Consider the following 24735-nt stretch of genomic DNA (forward strand, 5'->3'; position numbering starts at 1 on the left):
CTACATTCACTGAGAACCAATCACTTTCCTCTCTTTCTACACGTACACATGCCTTACATCCTCGATAAAAACTTTTCACTGCTTCTAACAACTTGCCTCCCACACCATATATTCTTAATACCTTCCACAGAGCATCTCTATCAACTCTATCATATGCCTTCTCCAGATCCATAAATGCTACATACAAATCCATTTGCTTTTCTAAGTATTTCTCACATACATTCTTCAAAGCAAACACCTGATCCACACATCCTCTACCACTTCTGAAACCACACTGCTCTTCCCCAATCTGATGCTCTGTACATGCCTTCACCCTCTCAATCAATACCCTCCCATATAATTTACCAGGAATACTCAACAAACTTATACCTCTGTAATTTGAGCACTCACTCTTATCCCCTTTGCCTTTGTACAATGGCACTATGCACGCATTCCGCCAATCCTCAGGCATCTCACCATGAGTCATACATACATTAAATAACGTTACCAACCAGTCAACAATACAGTCACCCCCTTTTTTAATAAATTCCACTGCAATACCATCCAAACCTGCTGCCTTGCCGGCTTTCATCTTCCGCAAAGCTTTTACTACCTCTTCTCTGTTTACCAAATCATTTTCCCTAACCCTCTCACTTTGCACACCACCTCGACCCAAACACCCTATATCTGCCACTCTGTCATCAGACACATTCAACAAACCTTCAAAATACTCATTCCATCTCCTTCTCACATCACCACTACTTGTTATCACCTCCCTATTTACGCCCTTCACTGAAGTTCCCATTTGCTCCCTTGTCTTACGCACCCTATTTACCTCCTTCCAGAACATCTTTTTATTCTCCCTAAAATTTACTGATAGTCTCTCACCCCAACTCTCATTTGCCCTTTTTTTTCACCTCTTGCACCTTTCTCTTGACCTCCTGTCTCTTTCTTTTATACTTCTCCCACTCAATTGCATTTTTTCCCTGCAAAAATCGTCCAAATGCCTCTCTCTTCTCTTTCACTAATACTCTTACTTCTTCATCCCACCACTCACTACCCTTTCTAAACAGCCCACCTCCCACTCTTCTCATGCCACAAGCATCTTTTGTGCAATCCATCACTGATTCCCTAAATACATCCCATTCCTCCCCCACTCCCCTTACTTCCATTGTTCTCACCTTTTTCCATTCTGTACACAGTCTCTCCTGATACTTCTTCACACAGGTCTCCTTCCCAAGCTCACTTACTCTCACCACCTTCTTCTCCCCAACATTCACTCTTCTTTTCTGAAAACCCATACTAATCTTCACCTTAGCCTCCACAAGATAATGATCAGACATCCCTCCAGTTGCACCTCTCAGCACATTGACATCCAAAAGTCTCTCTTTCGCACGCCTGTCAATTAACACGTAATCCAATAACGCTCTCTGGCCATCTCTCCTACTTACATAAGTATACTTATGTATATCTCGCTTTTTAAACCAGGTATTCCCAATCATCAGTCCTTTTTCAGCACATAAATCTACAAGCTCTTCACCATTTCCATTTACAACACTGAACACCCCATGCATACCAATTATTCCCTCAACTGCCACATTACTCACCTTTGCATTCAAATCACCCATCACTATAACCCGGTCTCGTGCATCAAAACCGCTAACACACTCATTTAGCTGCTCCCAAAACACTTGCCTCTCATGATCTTTCTTCTCATGCCCAGGTGCATATGCACCAATAATCACCCACCTCTCTCCATCAACTTTCAATTTTACCCATATTAATCGAGAATTTACTTTCTTACATTCTATCACATACTCCCACAACTCCTGTTTCAGGAGTATTGCTACTCCTTCCCTTGCTCTTGTCCTCTCACTAACCCCTGACTTCACTCCCCAGACATTTCCAAACCACTCTTCCCCTTTACCCTTGAGCTTCGTTTCACTCAGAGCCAAAACATCCAGGTTCCTTTCCTCAAACATACTACCTATCTCTCCTTTTTTCACATCTTGGTTACATCCACACACATTTAGGCACCCCACTCTGAGCCTTCGAGGAGGATGAGCACTCCCCGCGTGACTCCTTCTTCTGTTTCCCATTTTAGAAAGTTAATACAAGGAGGGGAGGATTTCCGGCCCCCCGCTCCCGTCCCCTCTAGTCGCTTTCTACGACACGCGAGGAATACGTGGGAAGTATTCTTTCACCCCTATCCCCAGGGATAATATACATATATATATATATATACACACACACACACACACACACACACACACACGCACACACACACACACACACACATACATATATATACATATGAAAAATGTAAGAAACAATTTAGAAAACAAACTTTTAGCTTGAAATGAATGAAAAAATGAACGTCACATAATGGTTCAACCTCTGGCTATGGAAAAGGAAATGTACAATTTATTCACACAAACGTCAATAGCAGTTCTCATCAATTTCACCACTGAATCAATAAGCTTCAATGTCTAAGCTACATTTTTCTCCAACTTCACTATTTTCTTGTCAAAACACCATGCATGAAAACTATCACTCCAGTAACACAACTATAAACATTTACTTCCCCTTTACTTTTGGAAAATTAAAAAAAACGAGAGGGGAGGATTTCCAGCCCCCCCGCTCCCTCCCCTTTTAGTCGCCTTCTACAACACGCAGGGAATACGTGGGAAGTATTCTTTCTCCCCTATCCCCAGGGATAACAGTATCAACTGTTAAACAATAACGCAACAAACAACTTCAGGTTTTCAGTTTCCATTTACAATGCTGTGTTTTGATTAAAAGGCAACAGTACACTGTATTTTATTTCTTATCTTTATCTAAGATTAAGTACGCTGTATTTCATTTCTTATCTTTATCTAAGACATAAAGACAAATGAGCATTCAATTTACGATAATTACAGGCAGCCATAAACAATGAAAACTAACTGAGAAAAATTTCAACACGATAATGTTGCTGGTCATGTTACGCTCAAACATGGCATTTTAGGTGATGAAATTCAAATTTCACAAGAAAATAATGTTTTGCACATACCAAAAAAAAAGAAAAAAAAATTATCTCTGCTTACAAAAGAAGATATGTGCAGCAATAAATATCATAACTAAATATGGCTTGAGAAACCTGAGTGGGAGGGCTCATCACTATTGACATCATCATGAAAAGGATCGTCAGAGGAATCTGAGAGATCAAGAAGTGGGTACTCTACAGATGAGGAGAAATTCTGCTGGATGGCTTTTTCAAATGTTTCCTCCAGAGTTATCAGCCTCATTAACAATGGCTTTTGTCTAAGAAGTCTCTGATTTAATAAACTGACATGACTTCTTGGTCTTTTATGAATGCACACTGCTCTAGTCCCTCAGTAAGTCCATCACCCATTTTCACCATGTTGTCTATAGGCATTTTTTGTGAAGTGTTAACAAAGTCATCTTCATCGTCTCTATTATCAAAAGCACCCTGATTCAGAACCATTTCAGCTATTTCACTGTTACCCATAGGGGCATCTGCAGGCCTTTTTGACATTTTCAACAATATCTTTGAACCAAAGAGCAGAGAAAAAGCAAAAATCACTGTGAGTAATGCACATAGGTCTGGCTGTGACAATGGTCCGTAACATACTGGCGCCAACAGAGCATCAGAACCCAGCATGGGCAAGTGAGGTAAGGTGTGGAATTTTCCAATTGTAATATCCATGTCGCTGCACAAAAAGTTTCAGATTATGGACCTAGATCTGTCCCTCCTGTGATGTTCCTCCTCCAGGTCTATTCAATCCCTCTCATTGTTTGCCTTTAGCCAGTTTTCTCTCCCTCTCCTCTGTTGCCTTTAGCCTGCTTTCTCTCCCTCTCTTTGTTGCCTTGCTACTCCTGACATACACTACTCTCAACTCCTTCATTCTGGCAAGCTTGTATGACTGTCTCAACATCTGCTGACAACATTCGTCCATGCATGTTGAACATTACCCATAGTGGCCTTTTCCTAGCATCTTTCCAGCACAACCCTATTCTCCTGACTCTTTCTTGATTTGTAAATGTCAAAAAAATACCTGGTAAAGTCTTCAGGGGGTCTTCTACAATACCCATACATCCCAGGCTTTTGGGTTCATTCTTTTGTCCCCATGCTATTGGAGGCCACAGCCCTCAGGCCCAAATAGCCCCCATAGTGTGACTGGTCTGGTATACTTTGTAGGTACTTGTCCAGGGCACTCTTTAAACTTCTCTACTGTGCATCCCATTCTGTTTCTGGGCTCATGGCATTCAGCCCTTTTCTGACTCACTCATGTTCCCTAGTTTTTCTGTCTTCATTGTTTGGAAGATGTTCTTCGTCAAAAAATGATCAGTGACATTTGTCTAATAACATTTCCCTCATTTGTATGGTGGGCCATCTTTGTGTTATTTCCTGCAAATGTGTTATGTCCTCTTCCTTATTCATCAACTTCTCCGAAACTACTTTTTCACTGTCTCACAGCAGTCCTGAACTGCCTGTGCCCTCTCCAGTTTCCCAACCACCAAACCACACACTTCAATTAGTTACTCTCTTATGACCTATACAAAGCCTCTTTAACAATCCTAACCACTTTTCTGCTCCCTCCCTGCTTTCGAATCCTCAGTATCCCTACACCTTAGAGCCTTTCTAATTTCTTCAATTTTGACAAAACTATTCATTACTCAACTCTGCCTATTTCTTACAGAATCTTCTGGATCTCTACTTTGGATCCTTTACAATATTTTTAGCTCTATGGTTTTCTTCAGTCCTAGACTCAACCCTTATCTGGCTAATCACTTCATCATCCCTAAGCTTCACTAATACCTTGCCTGTCATCCCCTATCTCATCTAAATTGTTCTTCTCCATGACAACTGCTTCTCTCAAGACACTAAATTTGTCATAAATTTCCCAAATTGTTTTACACAGTTCCTCTACCTCCAGTGCTCACTGGTAGCTTTTAAGTTCCCTAACTCTATCTTGTAATGTCTTTACCCTTTCCTACATGAGGCATATTCTCTGGGTGAGCTAAAATATACCTACTATACTGTGAAGACTATCAGCTCCCAGTTCCTCCTCCAACTTCCTACCGACTTCATTGCTCTCCTATGAAAAACGCTTAAAATCATTTTCATTTTCCCCTATCCAATTTTCCATCTCCTGTCATTTTAATCGTGTTAATCTTATTATTTACAAATAACTTACCATCTCGACTTTCACTACAGCTGCTCATACTAGATGCAGGGCGCTTGCGCTCATTCTTGACCTGGGGAGTTATAGTAACTTGAGGTTGAGTGGTGGAACTTAGCTGTGATAACATCTGTTGTTGGAGCTGTAATATCAACAATAAAGTTTAGTACATAATTAAGCTGCAGCATTTAGAATGACAAGCTTTCAAAATAAATCTAGAATGTATATGATTAGGCCAGAAAGAACTCATCATTGTAAGATGTTTAAGTCTCCCGCTGAAAAATGAATAACCCTGACTGAAATCTGACTGGAGCTCTGCAAATTTCAGGAAGTGAAGTGTTTTAGATATCTGGGAGTGGATCTGGCAGCGGATGGAACCATGGAAGCGGAAGTGGATCATAGGGTGGGGGAGGGGGCGAAAATTCTGGGGGCCTTGAAGAATGTGTGGAAGTCGAGAACATTATCTCGGAAAGCAAAAATGGGTATGTTTGAAGGAATAGTGGTTCCAACAATGTTGTATGGTTGCGAGGCGTGGGCTATGGATAGAGTTGTGCGCAGGAGGATGGATGTGCTGGAAATGAGATGTTTGAGGACAATGTGTGGTGTGAGGTGGTTTGATCGAGTGAGTAACGTAAGGGTAAGAGAGATGTGTGGAAATAAAAAGAGCGTGGTTGAGAGAGCAGAAGAGGGTGTTTTGAAGTGGTTTGGGCACATGGAGAGGATGAGTGAGGAAAGATTGACCAAGAGGATATATGTGTCGGAGGTGGAGGGAACAAGGAGAAGAGGGAGACCAAATTGGAGGTGGAAAGATGGAGTGAAAAAGATTTTGTGTGATCGGGGCCTGAACATGCAGGAGGGTGAGAGGAGGGCAAGGAATAGAGTGAATTGGAGCGATGTGGTATACCGGGGTTGACGTGCTGTCAGTGGATTGAATCAAGGCATGGAAAGCTGTGTAGGTATGTATATTTGCGTGTGTGGACGTATGTATATACATGTGTATGGGGGGGGTTGGGCCATTTCTTTCGTCTGTTTCCTTGCGCTACCTCGCAAACGCGGGAGACAGCGACAAAGTATAATAAATAAATAAAAAATAAAACAATACAAAGAAATACAAAGAAATTCAAACAGCGACAAACCATAGGGTTCTTTTGAAGCTGTTTGTGATAATGGAAGATATCAGAAACTTACAGATCAATGTGGTAAAAGTTTTAGGGCATACAGATAATTCAAAAAAAATAATCTGTAAATTGTCAATGTGACTTAGGAGGAACGAAAAATGTAAGTCATGGACTTGAAGCAAAATATCTATCAATTCTATTCTTAAACATATCTATAGTACTGTTTTCAACTACTCTAATTGGCAATTTGTTCCATATGTTCACAATCCTGTTGAAGAAAAAGTATTTTGCCTCAATTGAGGTAAAACGTTTGCCTACAAAATTTGTATCCATTACTATGAGTGAAATCAAATAATCAAGCCTCAAGAATCTTGATAGGTCAAGATTATCAAAGCCTTTGATAATTATGAATACCCTTTTTGGATCATTTCTTAACCTTCTTTTTTTTAAGCTAATGGTTTCAATTCACTTCATCAGCTCTTAAAGGATTTAATTCTCTACCTGGTAATCATCTAGGTAGCTCAATGATGCACTCTCTCCATTCTAAGCGAGGTGACTGAAAAACAATGTTCAAGATGAAAATAAACCAAAGAACTGTAAAGAATAATGATTATTTCCTTGAACATGCATTCGAAGGCCCCTACCTATAAATCTAAGAATTTTGTTCATTCTTTTCATTCCTTCTGTGCACTGCTTACTTGGTTCTGGGTTACCAGAGATCACTATGCCAAAGTCTTTTTCTTCATTTACCTTTTGCAGTCCAACAGAATTCACACTTGCCTTTTCATTTTTACTACTATTATGTAAAACTTTGCACTCATTACATCCAAATTCATTTGCCACCTATAAACTCAGTCTATCAATTTGTCTAAGTAATTTTGAGGCTACAAATATTGAAGTTCATTTGCAGATATATTTCTCAGCTTCGTATTGTCAGTGAATTCTGATATCTTACAATGCAGCCCATTACAAATATCATTACTATACATAAGAAAACCAGTCTCAAAACTGATCTTTGTGGCACACCACTTGTTACATTTAGCAATTCTGAAGCAAAACTATTACTCACAACTCTTTGTTTATGGCCTGTTAACCAATTTCCCATCCAACAAAGTACAACCCCATCAATGCCATTTTACTTCATTTCTACTAGTAACCCTTAATGCAGAACCTTATCGAATACTTTTTGAAAATCTAGATAGATTACATCAACTGCTTAATTTCATCAAACATGTTGATTTCATCATAAAAGAAATCAAGCAGATCTGTCAAATACGAGAGATCTTGTAAAAACTATGCTGCGAATTGTTAAGTGGTGGTCCTCTAAATCATTTACGATTGTAATTTCAAATGATGGCTTCCAAAAGTTTTCCAGCTAAAGATTTTAAGCTAACTGGATGATAATTTCCAGGCACTGACCTTATTTGAATATCAGTGTTACAATTGCAAACTTTTCCTGTAGCAAGTGATTTATTGAACAGGAGAGTCAAGGGCTTAACTATCTCAGTTTTCATCTCTTTCATTGTCCTCGGATAAAAATGGTATCATATTCATGGATGACAAAATGTTATACAATACGAACAAAATTCTAGACTATAACAAAATGTATGACATATTCAGTGATCCAAGTTTGTCGGGAGGGCACAGTATCTGGGTGGGATGGGGTTATCGAGTATATCATACAAGGCAAAGTTTAACAGACCTGCTGAAACTGAGCCATGACTCCAGCTTGGTATTGCAGTATGTGTGAAACAACTGTCTGCTGCAACTGGTTCAACTGGGCCACAACAGCCTCCTGTGGCTGTGTAGATGTTGATGGTGGTGGTGATTCTGCAGCAGATACTGGAGGTGATAGTGTCTTTTTCTCTTCCTCTTTATCTTCTTTATCTTCTTCCTTTTCATCATCTTTCTCCTTTTTTACAACTACTTCTGTTCCTTGCTCTGAATTGCTTTTCTGTCCCTGCTCCTTTTCCATTCCTTTTTTCCTCTTACTACGCTGCCTCTTCCTCATGAGTGCAACGATTTGGTTCTTACCACTAAGTCATCCCTTTCCTTGCCATCTGTCCTTGCAACCCCCAAGCAATTCTGCAAAGCATAAATATCTTAATAGATTTCATAATCTAAAACTTAATTGTGAAGCCTGAATCTTACATTCAAATAAAGATGTACTTGGTACAAACAACCACATCACACATCAATAAGTTCTTAAAATAATATGCAGCACTGTATGACAAATCATCACAGTTCATTGCCAAATTTTCATTTCAAATGGTAACCAAGCTGAGCAATATCTGTCTTCAGCAAAATTCTATATCTACGAACTCAAGCAATAAATGATTTCCATCTGCAGGTGGTATCAAAGGATACCTAAACAGCATGTACAGTGATACACACTTCAAATCAAAATTTCATCTTACAAGGAATGTCCATAGTTACTTAGAATAAGTTAATAAAAAAGGTGAAAAAAAGAACTCTAAAGTGAAAAGTGTATAATCTCAGGAAACTGGGATATAGGCCAGCAAAGGAAAGTGCTCACCAGCATGGTCCATCTTTCACACAAACACAGCTAGCTCACACTAGCAATGGTAGCAGTCAGATATCACTCACTGGTACATTTGAGAAATATTTACGAAGGACAGAAACAAGAAATCAAGTCAAAACAATTTACAGGTATTTATGATTAATGTCTGTAAATGAGCCACAGTGATCGAGGAAAAAAAATCTAAAGAGCAGTCACTTTAACTCACCTTATCTCCCTACTAAATACTCATGGGGGAATGATCATAAGGATTATGAGAAGAGACACAAAAAAGGAAATGAGTAAAGGTACATATATATAAAAAAAAAAAAAAACCAGCATAAAAGATTCACTGAGACATGGAAGAACAGAAGAAATATGAGGATGGAATTAGACATAACAGAGAGGGGGGAGATCTGGCACACGATATAATTAAATAATCAAAGAGACAAAACCATTACCTGAAATTGTTTTCAAAGGCAATTAGAGGGGAGATGACCTAACAGCGAAGAAATCTTGCAATACAGTTTGTCTTTGTACAATAGTTAAATGCACATAAACGGGGACATGACATGCTAGTAAGAAAATGGGGTATAGTCTGTTGATGTACAAAAGTCAGAAAAATATATATATATATATTGGAAAAAATAATTTCCTTATGTTTTTTGAGAAGGTCTGCCCTAAGCAGCCAACAAGGACTCTCATGTATGTTTTCACATTCAACCTCATACTTCCAAACTTGATCCCATTGTCCTATGCCAAAATGATGGTCTACTCTCCCTCTTCTACAGGTAATACTTTGCTTTTTGCTCACGAGAGTTGGCTGCTTGTGTGCCCACACGACTAGCTAGACCATGCAATACTCAGCAAGCTGCTGTGTCACATGATTATTGTGTGAGCATCAGCAACTCCAGGGTAGGCCATTTTGATACCTGTTTCTTTCCCTATATGTCAAAGCTTTGGAACTCTCTACCTTCTCTTGTCTTTCCAAATAACTATAATCTGGCACATTTCAAAAGAGGTTCTTCACTTTCTCAAAAATTTGTAAATACTTTCCCTTGTCATTTCTTTTCCTCTTTCATAATTCTCTCTTTATTTCAATTAAGACCTGGCCTTGATGTGGACTTTTGTCCATGACTGGAGCCTTCAAAAAAAAAAAATTTAAATACATAAATAAAAAGTTACTTGCTGTGCTGCTACCAATCTGCCAAAAGTAAAGGCTAGCACATAGTGCTCACCATAGGAAACGTAGTTATGAAGAATGAGCTGCGTAAGTTAAGTGTTGTCAAGGATTACACATGACAAGAAGAGACTGTATATTTGTACACAGAATGCCAGTAGTCCATATGTTAGTGAGGCAGAATGAAAAGAAAGCTACCTGGGTCAGAGGAGCCCAACTTGAAAACCACAAAAGTGCTGGCTCACTAAGCAGACATACACCAAAGAGAACACGAAAGGTCTGAAGTGCAATGTGAAATACAATTCATATACAGGAGGCAAAAACAAACTACACACCTAAATAAGCCACATGGAAGGTAACCAGTTAATGAAATGGTGGACACAGACCAGAAACTCAGAATGTCATACAAAACACAGGAAATGAAAGATGAAAGAGCTTATTATTATTATCATTTTGATTTGTCGCTGTCTCTCGTGTTAGCGAGGTAACACAAGGAAACAGACGAAAGAATGGCGCAACCCACCCACATACACATATATAAACATACACGTCCACACATGCAAATATACATACCTATACATCTCAACGGATACATATATATAGACACACAGACATATACATATATACACATGTACATAATTCATTCCCTGGGGATAGGGGAGAAAGAATACTTCCCACGTATTCCCTGCGTGTCGTAGAAGGCGACTAAAAGGGAAGGGAGCGGGGGGCTGGAAATCCTCCCCTCTCGTTTTTTTTTTTTGTTTTTTTTTTCCAAAAGAAGGAACAGAGAAGAGGTCCAGGTGAGGATATTCCCTCAAAGGCCCAGTCCTCTGTTCTTAACGCTACCTCGCTATCGCGGGAAATAGCGAATAGTATGAAAAAAAAAAAAAAAAACATAATTCATACTGTCTGCCTTTATTAATTCCCATTGTCACCCCGCCACACATGGAATAACAACCTCCTCCCCCTCATGTGTGCGAGGTAGTGCTAGGAAAAGACAACAAAGGCCACATTCATTCACACTCAGTCTCTAGCTGTCATGTAATAATGTACCGAAACCACAGCTCCCTTTCCACATCCAGGCCCCACAAAATTTTCCATGGTTTACCCCAGATGCTTCACATGCCCTGGTTCAATCCATTCCCAGCATGTCGACCCCGGTATACCACATCGTTCCAATTCACTCTATTCCTTGCACGCCTTTCACCCTCCTGCATGTTCAGGCCCCGATCACTCAAAATCTTTTTCACTCCATCTTTCCACCTCAAATTTGGCCTCCCACTTCTCGTTCCCTCCACCTCTGACACATATATCCTCTTGGTCAATCTTTCCTCACTCATTCTCTCCATGTGACCAAACCATTTCAAAACACCCTCTTCTGCTCTCTCATCCACACTCTTTTTATTACCACACATCTCTCTTACCCTTACATTACTTAATCGATCAAACCACCTCACACCACATATTGTCCTCAAACATCTAATTTCCAGCACATCCACCCTCCTGCGCACAACTCTATCCATAGCCCACACCTCGCAACCACACAACATTGCGGGAACCACTATTCCTTCAACCATACCCATTTTTGCTTTTCGAGATAATGCTTTCGACTTCCACACATTCTTCAACACTCCCAGAATTTTCGCCCCCTCCCCCATCCTATGATTCACTTCCACTTCCATGGTTCCATCTGCTGCCAAATCCACTCCCAGATATCTAAAACACTTCACTCCCTCCAGTTTTTCTCCATTCAAACTTACCTCCCAGTTGACTTGACCCTCAACCCTACTGTACCTAATAACCTTGCTCTTATTCACATTTACTCTCAACTTTCTTCTTTCACACACTTTACCAAACTCAGTCACCAGCTTCTGCAGTTTCTCACATGAATCAGCCACCAGTGCTGTATCATCAGCGAACAACAACTGACTCACTTCCCAAGCTCTCTCATCCACAACAGACTGCATACTTGCCCCTCTTTCCAAAACTCTTGCATTCACCTCCCTAACAGCCCTATCCATAAACAAATTAAACAACCATGGAGACATCACACCCCTGCCACAAACCTACATTCACTGAGAACCAATCACTTTCCTCTCTTTCTACACGTACACATGCCTTACATCCTTGATAAAGACTTTTCACTGCTTCTAACAACTTGCCTCCCACACCATGAAAGAGCTACTGATGAAATAATAGCCTAAAATACTATGACCTATATGCAAAATGCAAATCAAGGACCATAATCTCAACTGTCCCCCTACAAGCAGAGGAGGATACTTTCATGGATGACTGTCAGGAGATGAGTGAAACTCTTCTAGAGTAATAGCAATCAGTGATCAGTGAGCCAAATACTACCTTAAACAACCCAAACAACTTTTTCCTGAAAAGTAATTCTCCTATGGTATAAATATCAGGTTTCATCACCTCACAGCAAAATTTTGAGAGACCCATTGAGAATGTGCCCATTCACTCCATCCCAAGACCAGACTTATGGAACTCTCTTTAATAAGAAATGTAAAACACCTCTTGCACAAGCAGTAAATATCCTGTAAAGATAAACCTTAGATTCTGGCATGATCACTGGGTCCAACAGTGACTCACATCACACCACAGAAGGGGAAAGTAAAACAATCCAAAAAACAGCCAACCAACTGCCCTGACATCACACATTATCATAATCTTCTAGAGAATCCTAAGAGGCAAACTGATGAACTTTATGAAATCAGCTAATTTACATAACCCACGGAAACATTGTTTCAGGACGAGAAGATCATGCTCCTTTTAGTTGACTGGCCACTGATAAGGTTGTAGAGGCATTACAGAAACAACAAAATTCTAAAGTGATATGCACAGATTTCAAAAAACATTTGACAATTGTGACCATGATGTCATTGCACATAAAATATGTATGGGAATAACTGTGAAACTGGAAAGTAGAAATTTTTAACCAATATTCTGCAATGAAGTGTTGTAAACCAACCCATTTGCAAGGCCTCCACAGTGAAAAGCTGTCTTATATATTTTCATCCCTCCTGTTCCTCATTTTTATATCTGACACTGACTCAAACATGAGTCAAAGTTTCAACATAATACGTTGCAGATGATACTGGAATAAATATCAGTATCTTGTCATTAGCAGCACTGAGAGACAACAAACAGATATAAACAAAGTCTGTCGCTGGGCCATCAAATCAACATGCTTTTCAATAAGGATATGTCCCAAACCCTCTACTATGGGGAAAATCAAGATCTCAAGAACAGTACAGAACACCAAACAAATGCAGATCATGTTAAATCTCAATTTAATGATGAGAAAGACCTCTGAATAATGATGTCTGACAACCTTACCATCCACAAACATAACAAGGAAACACTTGCCCCTCCTGAAAAGATGGTATGATGGCTATACAGACTTTCAATACAAGGGAAGAACAGATAATGATGATACTCTTCAAGGTGCTAATATTCTCAGAGTAGAAAATTACTGTATGCTAACATCAACACACATGACGCGTGAAATCGCAGAATTAAAGTGTTCAGAGATCACTATGGTTCATACTGATGTGGTAAAGGAATCAAACTACGTACTAAGAAAGACTGAAATCATCAAGGCTGTGCTCTACAGCACAGACAATAGACGTACATTATCATCTACACTTGAAAAAGACTCAAAAGAATATTCACCAGCCTATGCTCGGAAATAATTTCCTACTGGCACAACAGGCATAGAAGGATCTGTAACATATTACCTCTAAAATCAAAATAAGTAAAACACCTTGCACATCCAGGGTCCAAGATTCTTCAACACAGTGCCTGCAACCAGGAAAGAATGCTCAGTGGAGAGATTCAAGATGACCCCAGGACAAATAATTACACAGTGTATCAAACCAGCCAGGCTGTGGCGGCCACATAGGCCTGCAGGCCACAGCTTCTAACACCTTGGTTGAACAACAGCCCATCTCAGCAGCCTATGCCCAATTCAGGTTGCAGTAGTAAAAGACTTCCAAAGACTATTCCAAAGTAAATCCACAGAATCAGTATTTAGAAGAATTAAAGAAAATGTAATAAACAACAAGGGAATGAAAGTATTCTCTTCACATATCTTATAAATAAAAAGAAATTAGTCTTGTGGTGCCTGTTAAAATATCAAAACTTCACTGTATCTTCTGAAACTATTTTGGTTATATAAATATGCACTGCGAGTGTTACTCGGAAAGAGACAAAATGATCTGTTCTGGTATGTAAACAGCAACAGATAAAAAGGGTTAGTGAAAATCACATCATTAGATTAAGTGCTAATTAACAAGTGTGCAGAGGTGAAGTTTGTTGGATGTGAATGTGGTGAGAGGGGCAACAGATGGAATGTATGACCATTTCTTGGTAGAGATGAGTGCAAAAGTTTGTGGTTGTTTTTTTATAAGAAATGAGGAAATGACATATGAAAGAAGTGGTGAAAAAGACCAACCTTTGAAAGCAGCATTTGTGCAAAGAAACCAAACAGAAACTAAGTGAAGAATGGCATTAGGGTTAAATTAATGAAACAAGTGGAGTGAAAGAGGATAAGAAAGCATTTGGGGAAGCAGTGCTTACTTATGCAGGTGAACTGTATGGCATGTGGAAGGTTACATATGGATATATGAATAAGGGTAATGAGTGGTGTAATGAAGATATTAAATTCCTAGTAAACAAAAGAGGAAGATGTAAGGATGTTGTCTCCTAGAAAAAATGAAGCAGCAGAAGGACAACCAAAACACTCAAGATAAAGAGAGGGGAACTGCAAGACTGGGTCGATGAACTTCAAGGAGAACAAGAAATATTTTGGAAATACTGTGAAAACAATATAACAAATCAAGGTAACAGTGAGGAGAGTATAAGGGGAAGTGATAACAAGCACACAAAAGTGAAAAAAAAGGGATAGGGTAGGTATTCTGAAAGACTATTTAATGTATTATAATTGGGAAGTGCATACCTGGTGCATACTGTTGAAGTATTCAGGGATCTTCATCCCAACAGCCCGGGCTGAGCCCAAGCTATTGGATTTGGTCACTGGTCATTCATGGATGTGGCATCTGGAGTGAGATAGTCATGGCTAATGATATGGTGGAAAATGAAGAGTTAATGAAGGCCTTGCATTGGGTAAAAATGGCAAAGCAGCATGAGTGGATGGAATGCAGACTAGTTTCTCAAGAAAGTGGGTGAGAGTGTTAACTTGTTATTATGGCTATATGGCATTTTTTTAGCTCCAGATGAGATGCCACAGACTGGAAGAAGAAATTCATAGTGCCCTTATGTAAAAGCAGGAATGAAAAAAGTAAATGCCTAAATTACAAAGGTATACATCTATTAAGTATATGGTGTGTAAGAAAGAGGTGACTGAGAGGGTAGTGATATCTACAAAAAAAAAACTGACTGCAGAGGAGCAAGCTGGCTTTTGGAGATGTAAAGAGTAGAGCATGTGGACCAACTTTTTGCTTTGAAGTTTTGTGTGAAATACTCGGGAAAAATAGAGTACCTGGAATTACCTTTGAGTTACATTAGTCTTCTGTGATTTTCTACCCCCACAGCCCATGCTGGGCTTAAACTGCTAGGTTAGGTTGTTATCAACCAAACTGCTGGAAGCCTCAACCCATAGGCCTACAGAGCCACCACAGCATATTTGGTCTGGTACACTTTGCAAATACTTGCCCAGGGTCCTCCTTAAGTTCTCTACCAATCATCCCATGGTGTTTCTGATGATCTCAGGCAATTTTCTGAATAGTTTTGGGCCTTGGATGTTTCAGATGTTTTCTCTTTCCTGCATTAAGTGCATTCTGAGTATAGAAGTACCATTTTATGAAGCTTTTCATTCCTGTTGTACCAGTATGTAGTTGTTTATGAGTGATGCCTCTATTAATGAAAATTACCACCTGAAGTTTAGACGGAGGCAACTAATGTTTTCTTGTATCATCTTGTGTATGCATTTTTAGAACCTCATTCATCTCCTGGTAGTCCCTCATGCAAGGAGGCTTTTATGCTCTTAGGGGATAAATGGACTTTGTGGTTCTTAATTAGCATTTTACATCCGAGTAAAAGTATTTTGGGCTACATCTCATTTCATCAATGGCTCTTTCCTCTCCTTCCTTTTACTGTGTCACATATGCTATCTTGAGTTTATGATCCATGTCTCTCAGTTCATCTGACAGGTTTCCTTTGCTTCGCAAAGCGAGCTGTGGCCTTTATAGGTCTGTTTTTCATTTTTGCCTCCAGTACAGGGCTCGTATTTCTTGTCCTACTCTACAACTTTTGTGCTTTCTGCTATCTGATACATGTTTGTTGCATGTTTGAAATCCCGTATTGCTCATTTTCTTAACACATTCCTCCTCCATTTTGGAGCTTAGCAACTGAACAGAGTTTCTTACAGAACTCCATACATCTCATTGAATACATCCTCCCATTTCATCTGCTACTGTTACACTAAAATTGTAGAATACTCCTCCGTGGTTACATGTCTTTTGCCCATGCAGTTTAGCATCCATACTTGTATTCTTTTCCATCAGGTTGTAATCAGAGTACAGGGTCACATATCAGGTCCACCATAGTTGTACTGAGTAAGACAAACATGTTACTTTTGTTTGGATCTGTTATTTGCTAATTAAAGGATAACTTGTTAAGTATGCTGAATGATTCACTTTTTTGCAGCTGTTCACCCTGCTTGTCTTCTACATTTCTGAATTGTCACATAAATTCATGTGACTGCATTTGTTGGCCTACTGAATAGTACAATGACCAAGTTCTGGTTTTCAACCATGAAAATAAGTTCTTCAACTACATCATTAGAGTTTAGCAACTCAGTTGTTATAAAAGTATCACAAACAGTCTAACAACTCCACACTATGTTTTAGTCCTGTTGCACCTGCACAGGCAATAATTTTGTACCAAGACCTTACAATTTATATGATGTTTTATATGGCCTTTTGTGTGTTTCTGTGATGGTCAAGAAAAGTGCATCTGTCTTGGCCAGCAAACCACTTATAGAGCAAATTTTATTTGTTCCATGTGATTTGAGTTCCTATAGAGAAGATTTCATTTGTTCCAAGTGATTCAAGTCCCTGTACATTGGCATTTTTGAAGGATGTCATAAATCTTGTTTTTTGGTAATTTTGAAAGGTTATCATATCCTACTTGTTAAGCTTAGCAGAGCATTTTCAGTTTCTTTATCATTTGGTAGAGGGAAACCAGTCATTTCTTCCTCAGGCAGTTCAGGTCTAAAAACATGCAAGTCTGACATGTGCTGAGACTGTAAGAAGGATTATGCCTTATTTGTCTTAAACATATGCTAGTCCTCAAAAGTACTCAAACAATAATTTGCACAATTCCTCTCAAAAGTGGCAACTGCCTTTATTAAGCCTTACATGTGACATTGGTATAAAATGACACAATATGAAAAAAAATCTCTCTTACTTAATACTTCTACATCACATGCTATTGGAGAAAATACCTCACAAAACAGTATATTTTCCTCTATATTAGGGCAGGGGTGTTGAGTGCCCTGGCTGGTGGGATGGATACTCCTTATTTATGTAAGCATACAATGAAATTATTGGTATTTTTCATTTGTGATGATAATATGGTGATGAGATTCAAGTGAGAAACTACCAAAATTGGTGCAAGTTTGGAAAAGTGTGTGGAAAAAGAATGTTGAGAGTAAATGAGAATAAAATCAAGGTTAGTAAATTTAGCAACGCAGAGACAGGCAAGTTGGGATGAGAGTCTAAATGGAGAAACCTGGAGGAAGTGAAGTGTTTTAGATACGTGGGAGTATACATGGTAGTAAATGGAACCGTGTAAGCTGAGGTGCGCGAGGGGGGAAAAGGTTCTGAGAGTACTGTGTGGAAAGCAAGGTGTAAGTGAAAGTGTTCATCCAGCATTCTGTGCTGTTCTTGATTTCTTCATTTTCCTATACAAGAGATGAAACTTACCCATAATGTAAAGCACCTTATTATAGGTGGACCACTGGAAGACTCTATTTAGGTTTATTTGTACCCTTTCAGTGTCCTCTACAGACAAGATTCTCATACATTTCTAGTATCATCTGCAAAGGATGATAAGAAGCTGTGACTCACTGTTCATGTCATTATCAAATATCAGAATGAAGAACAGGAAGGATGCAGGTACAGTTCCTTGGGAAAATTAAAACATTTTACCATGGAAGCATTCAAAATGGCCTGATTTACAGCATGTTGTGATCTGTCTCTTAAAAAGTTGTATATCCACCAATCAATTTCTCCTTTTCTTCCTACATTATGTATTTTTGTGCTATGATACCATGGTCACATTTATCAAATGCTTCTGCATAGCTTGTGTATATCCCATCTGTATTTTGTTTGTTCTCCAGAAACTCAGCAATCTCATCATAGTGGTCAACAAACTAGGACTGGCAAGATCTTTCTACCTGAAAACCAAGTTGTCATGTATCACATAGACTGACTACCCAATTCTATTAAGTTTGCCTCTTAAGACTCTCTCAACTAAATCATTCTCAAAATGCTGCGCTGAGGTGGCGACATCTTCTATGTTCAATATACGACCAACATGAAGGAAGACTATAGGAATGCCTCTCTTTAAGGTGGTTTGTGGCTCAATGAATACCAGTCCAGATGAATTTTGTAAAATCTAATTCATATCCAGGCAGTCACCTGTAAAAGTACCATCTTCAATTCTTTGAGGGGTAATGAAATTTGTGGTTCTTGATTTGCATTTTCAATATAAATATTTTTGGTTATCTTCTATTTCACTGATGCATCTTTCTCTACCTCCTTTTCCTACATTTTGTATGACATTTTGAGTTTACTTTTCCTCCTTTAGCTGGGTCAGTTGTGGCTTATTCAGAGAGCCTGCAATTCTTTTCTGCCTCCTATATTTGGACTCATCTTTCTCATTCTACTCTTAACCACTCCTGATGCTTTCTTCTTCTTGGTACATTTCTATTACATGTCTTTAATCCCAAGTCGTTGTTTGCCTCACATGAGGACCTCTCAGGGAATAACAGTTGGCTTTATATGAGAATCAATTCCTGAAATGTCAGCTGCTGCTTTAAATGCAAATCATCTTTCCATACTTGCTCACTGTTTCCCATGTCAGTGAGGTAGTGCCAGAAACAGACAAAGATAGCACACACTTGCTCACATCATAAGGATTGTATGAGTAATGTGTTAAAGCAATCCTTTGAAGCATTTGAAATGCGAGTACTAATTTACAGAAGTGAGGAAATCAAAATCATAATGAAAAGTTTTGGGGATACCACAAATGGTTTGCATATAAAGTTTTTTTAATGGTTTCATCATGACAAAGACACATTTACCTTTAATTTTTCTGCTACATATACAAAATATCATATCACTAATACCTATATGTAAAACTGTTATTGGTATTTTGCCTTTGAAATAGGAAAGATGCCATGGACATACAAGCCTATTGTTGGATCACTTAAGATGCAGTACACCCTAGAGTCCACATTATCAACACCAACACTGACAGCTGAGAGCAGCAGTGCACCAGGGGGAAAGTGAGGGTACATGTTCCACCCCCTTTAAGGCAGTTGGGGCTAAGGTATATATACATACACTAGGAATGCTGTGAGTTTAGCAAACTCCAATTATATACCAGATCACTGAATTTTCACAGCAACTCGACAGCTATCCTGAAAGTCGATCAAGATTTGGAAGGAAAATGAACTAAACTTTCTTCTGAAGAAAAAATAGACTCATCAGGTATAAAAGTTATCATACCCTATTAAATAAAAAGAATAATAACAACCTTGTCTAAGTACAGTCACTGACAAAAATGAGGCCAACATGCTTTCATAAGTGATATGAATAGAGCTTTAACAAAAGAATACATCATAGTTTGTCTATATTTTCATGCTAGGAGGCATAGAGCTTGAACACACGAATACATCACGATTTGTTTTTAATTTCACAACTGTAGGCATCAATTTGTGTTTTCTATACTGTGTCCCCTAACTACACTTCCCAAATATTTCAGTGTGCCCTTTGTAGGAATTATGCCTGTCCATCAAGCAATTAAGTAGCTAAGAACAAGATTCCATACAGGACCCTGAACAACAGGCTGCGTTGTAGGTCAATGATATATGGAGAGCTTGGGATAAAAACTTTTACTTTGCCTTAAAAGAGATGGTAACTGTACAGGACACTGTGACCTTGGCTGATTTATGTTATGACTTTGATAGTGAGTTGTGCAAATCTGTAAACTCATATCAATAAGACTAAGCACCCAATGTTGCAGTATGTAAACTATCTACTTCATAATTACTGGGTGCAAGGCCTAATATAACATTGTGAGAAAAAGAATAGAGTTATCAGAAAAGGACAGTGATAAATTCTTTAAAAACTTTAGAAATCAATGATAGGTGCATCAAGAGAAATTCATAAACAATGAGAGAATTAACCTCTAAAATGACCCTAAAGGATAACTGCCCATTTGCCGGTGTAGAACTTAACACCCTGAACATGTCAAGAACTTTTCAAAGTCCTCAACCACTGTGATGTTTGCATGTTCGAACAGTGGCAAAATCCTACCTCTGCATGTTGTTATATACGAAGCAGAGCTTCTAACAGACATATAGACTTATGGTAGGCAAGAGGAGTTTTTCTAAAGCAATGAGCACTAGCTGATGTGTGCATCTTTTTTATTTTTATATGTTTGTTATTTTGTAGACAAAATATCTAAATCTTTTTTGTGTTCATTTAAAAAAACATTGATGCCTTTAAGGAGAAAATTACTAAACCTCACTCCAATTACCTCAAACTGTGTTGTTCCAGGAATAAAATAACCTAGTAATTTTTCAATAAGAAGATGAAACATCATGGACTTCTAAAATGTTCAGTGTAAATGAAACAAGTCAGCTTCTTTTTGCATGATAACTCATAAATAGTGTCCTTATAAATAGAGCCCTTCCTAGTCCTAATAAAAAATATCAACACAACTGCCCCAATCTTAGGAACTTGTCATAGCAGTAGCTGTTACTGTTAATAAAAAGAAATCACTCGAGGTTTCAGTAGAGAATAACTCAGCCACATAAACTTGCATCCATCAAATCTGAGCAAAGGCTCATACTGATGCCTCCATCATACACCATATTTCTTTATAGAATGATCTAAACACATAAATTCACACCCCACCACCAAATTGAGCTAAGGATTATCAAATGCTTCCAAAATAAACTAATCTGGATGATGTGTGTGACGAAAGCATGTAATTATTCTGTTGCACTGACTAAATGGTGGTCATTATTCCAAAAATTCTTACATACAAGTTAAACATGTTAAAGCTACAGGCTCTGGGTTCTGTGATCAACATATTCATGAAGATTTCCTTATACACTGCCAAGAAATATTCATGTTTAAGGTTCATATCTCTCTATCCACGAAGGAAAATTAATATCACAAAATGAAATAGACTTAAATGTGTAATCTTCCTATAATATCATGCATTAAGTATTATGGACATGGCTTAGTCTGGCCTAATGACTGCTTTTTCAAAACCTTAATAAATACTCCAATGTTAAAGGCCATGACTCATGCAAGTAATATCACACTTACATTCAAATCTTGAAGGCTACACTTTTTATCAGTTATTTCATCAGATCCAGCCTTAAGTGTTTAGAGTTCCTGTAGTATTTTAAATTTCCTCTCAATATTTCAGTGCTTTCCATGATCTTTTCCTCATTCCACCCAGCTGATATTGGGGCTACAATGCCTTTCAACATAAAAATACTTTTGTACTTGTTACTCAGTTTGTTGCATGTCCTTACTTCTTCCTCCGAATCCCTGAGGGTTATTTGCTGCTCTTTAACCAAAATATCCATTCCTGCTAAATTCATGGAAAAGATATGGCTTGTCTCCTGCCTTATCTACAATATTCTTTTCAAAGTTTCTTTGGTCCTTTGCATGTGTGTGGATTTGAAGCATATTTGTGTGTTATGGACAGTGTGTGTGTGTTTGTGTGTGTGCGTGTGTGTGTGCAAAGATCTGGCAAGACTATGCTTGGGACTGGCTTTTGTCAATGACAGCCTGTTCTTGGGTGTGCTGTTACTGACACAGGTCAGGTGTGAATGCTTGGGATGGCATTACCAGTAAAGGGCAGCCCATGTGAAAAATAACTTTAGTGGGTTTCTTAGGTAGCTGTGCGTGTTGTGTAAAACGTGCTGAATTGCTTCAACTCACACAATTAATCTGTCCAGTTATGAGGAGAAAGGTTTATACTCGTGCTGCCCAGTGTGCAAAGTTTTACCGTTCTATCTAACTGTATAGTATGGGGATGGAAATCTACTCAAAATGGGGCCTCATTTCTTGAACTCTCTCTCTTATCATATATTCTAAAATTTTGCAAATTATCAGCATTCATAAATACATCACTTATGAGCAATCAATACTCACATAGTATAAAATTCAAATTCTTTGTCTTTTCTAACAATTTTCTTGTTATATAGTTGTTAAACGTCATATATATGGACAGAAAAGCTGTCAGAATATCACCGTGGCTGAATAAAAACTAGGATGCAAAAGTGGATGGGAATATGTATTAAACTGTGAAGACAATAAAAGTCACAAGATGTGTTTTACTGAAGGAGAGGGTGCATCGATGCATTATCCTCAATAAAAGTAAGAAAAAAGATTAATGTGCTTGTTAAACTTTTGATTTATCTTAAACATATAGCTGTAAATATGTGATGCCAGTTTAAGCTAATAATATTAAAATATATATTATGCATAGGGTACCTTTACTCTCAAGAACAAAGTATATGAAATTCATATTGAATTTATATGACCTCTGGTCAATCAAGGAGAAGGAAATGAAAATCAGGGAAAGCGGTGCCAATTATCATTATATGAAACTATTGCTGAAATTACCAGAGGCTAAGAAAACCTCACCTACTCCTCTATTGCAGCCAAGGCTTATGGTTGAAATTCATCAATGTTAATGTAATTTGTGAATTACCATGATATGAACAACTGCCAGGAAGGGCAAACACTGGAGCTACCATATTTCCTAGCAATTCGCACAATGCTGAAATCCTGAGACTTGTAACTCGCACAATGCTGAAATCCTGAGACTTGTAACTAAGTATCAACTATACAACTGAAAATTGATGAATCTCAGCTGTTTGGTAAAATTTACAATTTTCATTCGTCCTGTTGATCTCTAAGAGTGTTGCACTAACTTTAAAATTAACCCCATATTTTCCCTAATCTTCATGGCCCGGTCCTACCCACAACCACTCCTTTGCTAATGAAAGATGGAAAACAAAACTCCAAATCTCGCCCCCCACCCCATCCCTTCCCCTATCTAAATAATTTCTGTTAATAAAAGCCAGGAGTCAACTGATATAAATTTCCTAATCCACTGGTTATTTTCTGTGGTGCCCCTAAAGTAAAATCTTACAAAAATTCCCTGACAGCCCTACTGAATCAAACTGTCAGTAACTATTATTAGCTTGTTGCATTTTCAAGGGTGGTAATTCCCCAATTATATGGCACCTGCAGTAAACTTAAGAATTATCCTTTAGATTTTGATAAGACAATCAAAAGATTATACATATCACACCCAGAATAATGAACTACCCAAAAATACAAATTCGGTCATTAACATTTTCCTTATTTCAGTACCAAAATGGTCGAGAAATTCGTATTTGTAGAAAAAAAAATGATCCCAACTCCTTTATAACGGTTCTCTGTTCATCTGAAGGCATTGTTTACAAAGTGTACATAAATGAAGCTCTTAAAAATGTAATCACTTACCAGGTTGTATATTTCTGAACACATAATCCACTTTGTTTAACTAATAACCACAACAGATAAATCATAATCACTTGTTTATATCACAAGTCTTCACGTCTCGAGATTTCTGTGCATTATTTCCCCATACTTCACTCATAAAGTCACTTTTCTTGAAGTCTGGGACCCAGAATTCGTCAGAATATATTATTTCACATCAAGAAAGCATCAGTGTCAGGGTTGGCCAAGCGCTTACTGCTTTACGAGCATTGCCAAAACTGGTTCACAACCCTTGACATTTTTCCTTACACACTACACATCCTCGTAATTTCCTTCACGTGGCTTATATCGCCACTTCTCTCGGCACTGCACCTCTCTTTCCACCTTTAAACCGTGGCGGCACCATCGGGGGGCACGGGGGAAAATGCGGTCATGGGAGTGCAAGTGATAATGTTGGACATTCCTGGGTGGTAGCGGCCAGGTGAGAGAATCACCTGGGCCGCAGCTTTATCTCAACCCAATGTAAACAAACCGCCCAGACCCATCACGTGACACTAATTTCCACTCTCCTACCTCTACCTCGCCTCACACTAACCTCTCAACGCCTACAACGGCATCATTAAGGGGCAAATGACCAACGTGTCACCAAACTACGGCCAGCAAGGACACCGCTGTCCAACAAGGTATTGGAACTGAGTCGTCAAGTCCACAATTACGGCGAACGACTAAGTTCGTTTGTTCGCCCAAGCTATATTTTTCTCGTTGTTTTCCGGTCATAATCCCAACCCGCACACCTTCACATCATTACCTTTTATCGATCTGATTCGGAAACCGGCAGTATCGGTAATCAATTCAACGATGTTAATGATGGGAATGTGCTGATGGTTAATGAGGAAAATGGCGTGCATGGATCGGGACGCGTGCTGTCGTTAACCACCCTTACCATCGGCAGCGCACGCGGATTGGCCGTAACAAC

At 38.7% G+C, this 24735-nt stretch overlaps 1 protein-coding gene across 1 annotated transcript in view; it reads right to left on the reverse strand.

Annotated features, from left to right (window-relative positions):
* The window catches only part of LOC139758513 (uncharacterized), a 211002-nt gene extending 186494 nt beyond the window's left edge, over nucleotides 1-24508 (reverse strand). The window contains 3 exon segments of the mRNA XM_071680016.1: nucleotides 5181-5307; nucleotides 7986-8368; nucleotides 24355-24508. Coding sequence (XP_071536117.1) covers nucleotides 5181-5307; nucleotides 7986-8294 — 436 coding nt within the window. The 5' untranslated portion in view covers nucleotides 8295-8368; nucleotides 24355-24508.
* Between the last annotated feature and the right edge of the window lie 227 nt (nucleotides 24509-24735).

This window comes from Panulirus ornatus, chromosome 30 (assembly GCF_036320965.1).
Source record: "Panulirus ornatus isolate Po-2019 chromosome 30, ASM3632096v1, whole genome shotgun sequence".
NCBI lineage: Eukaryota > Metazoa > Arthropoda > Malacostraca > Decapoda > Palinuridae > Panulirus > Panulirus ornatus.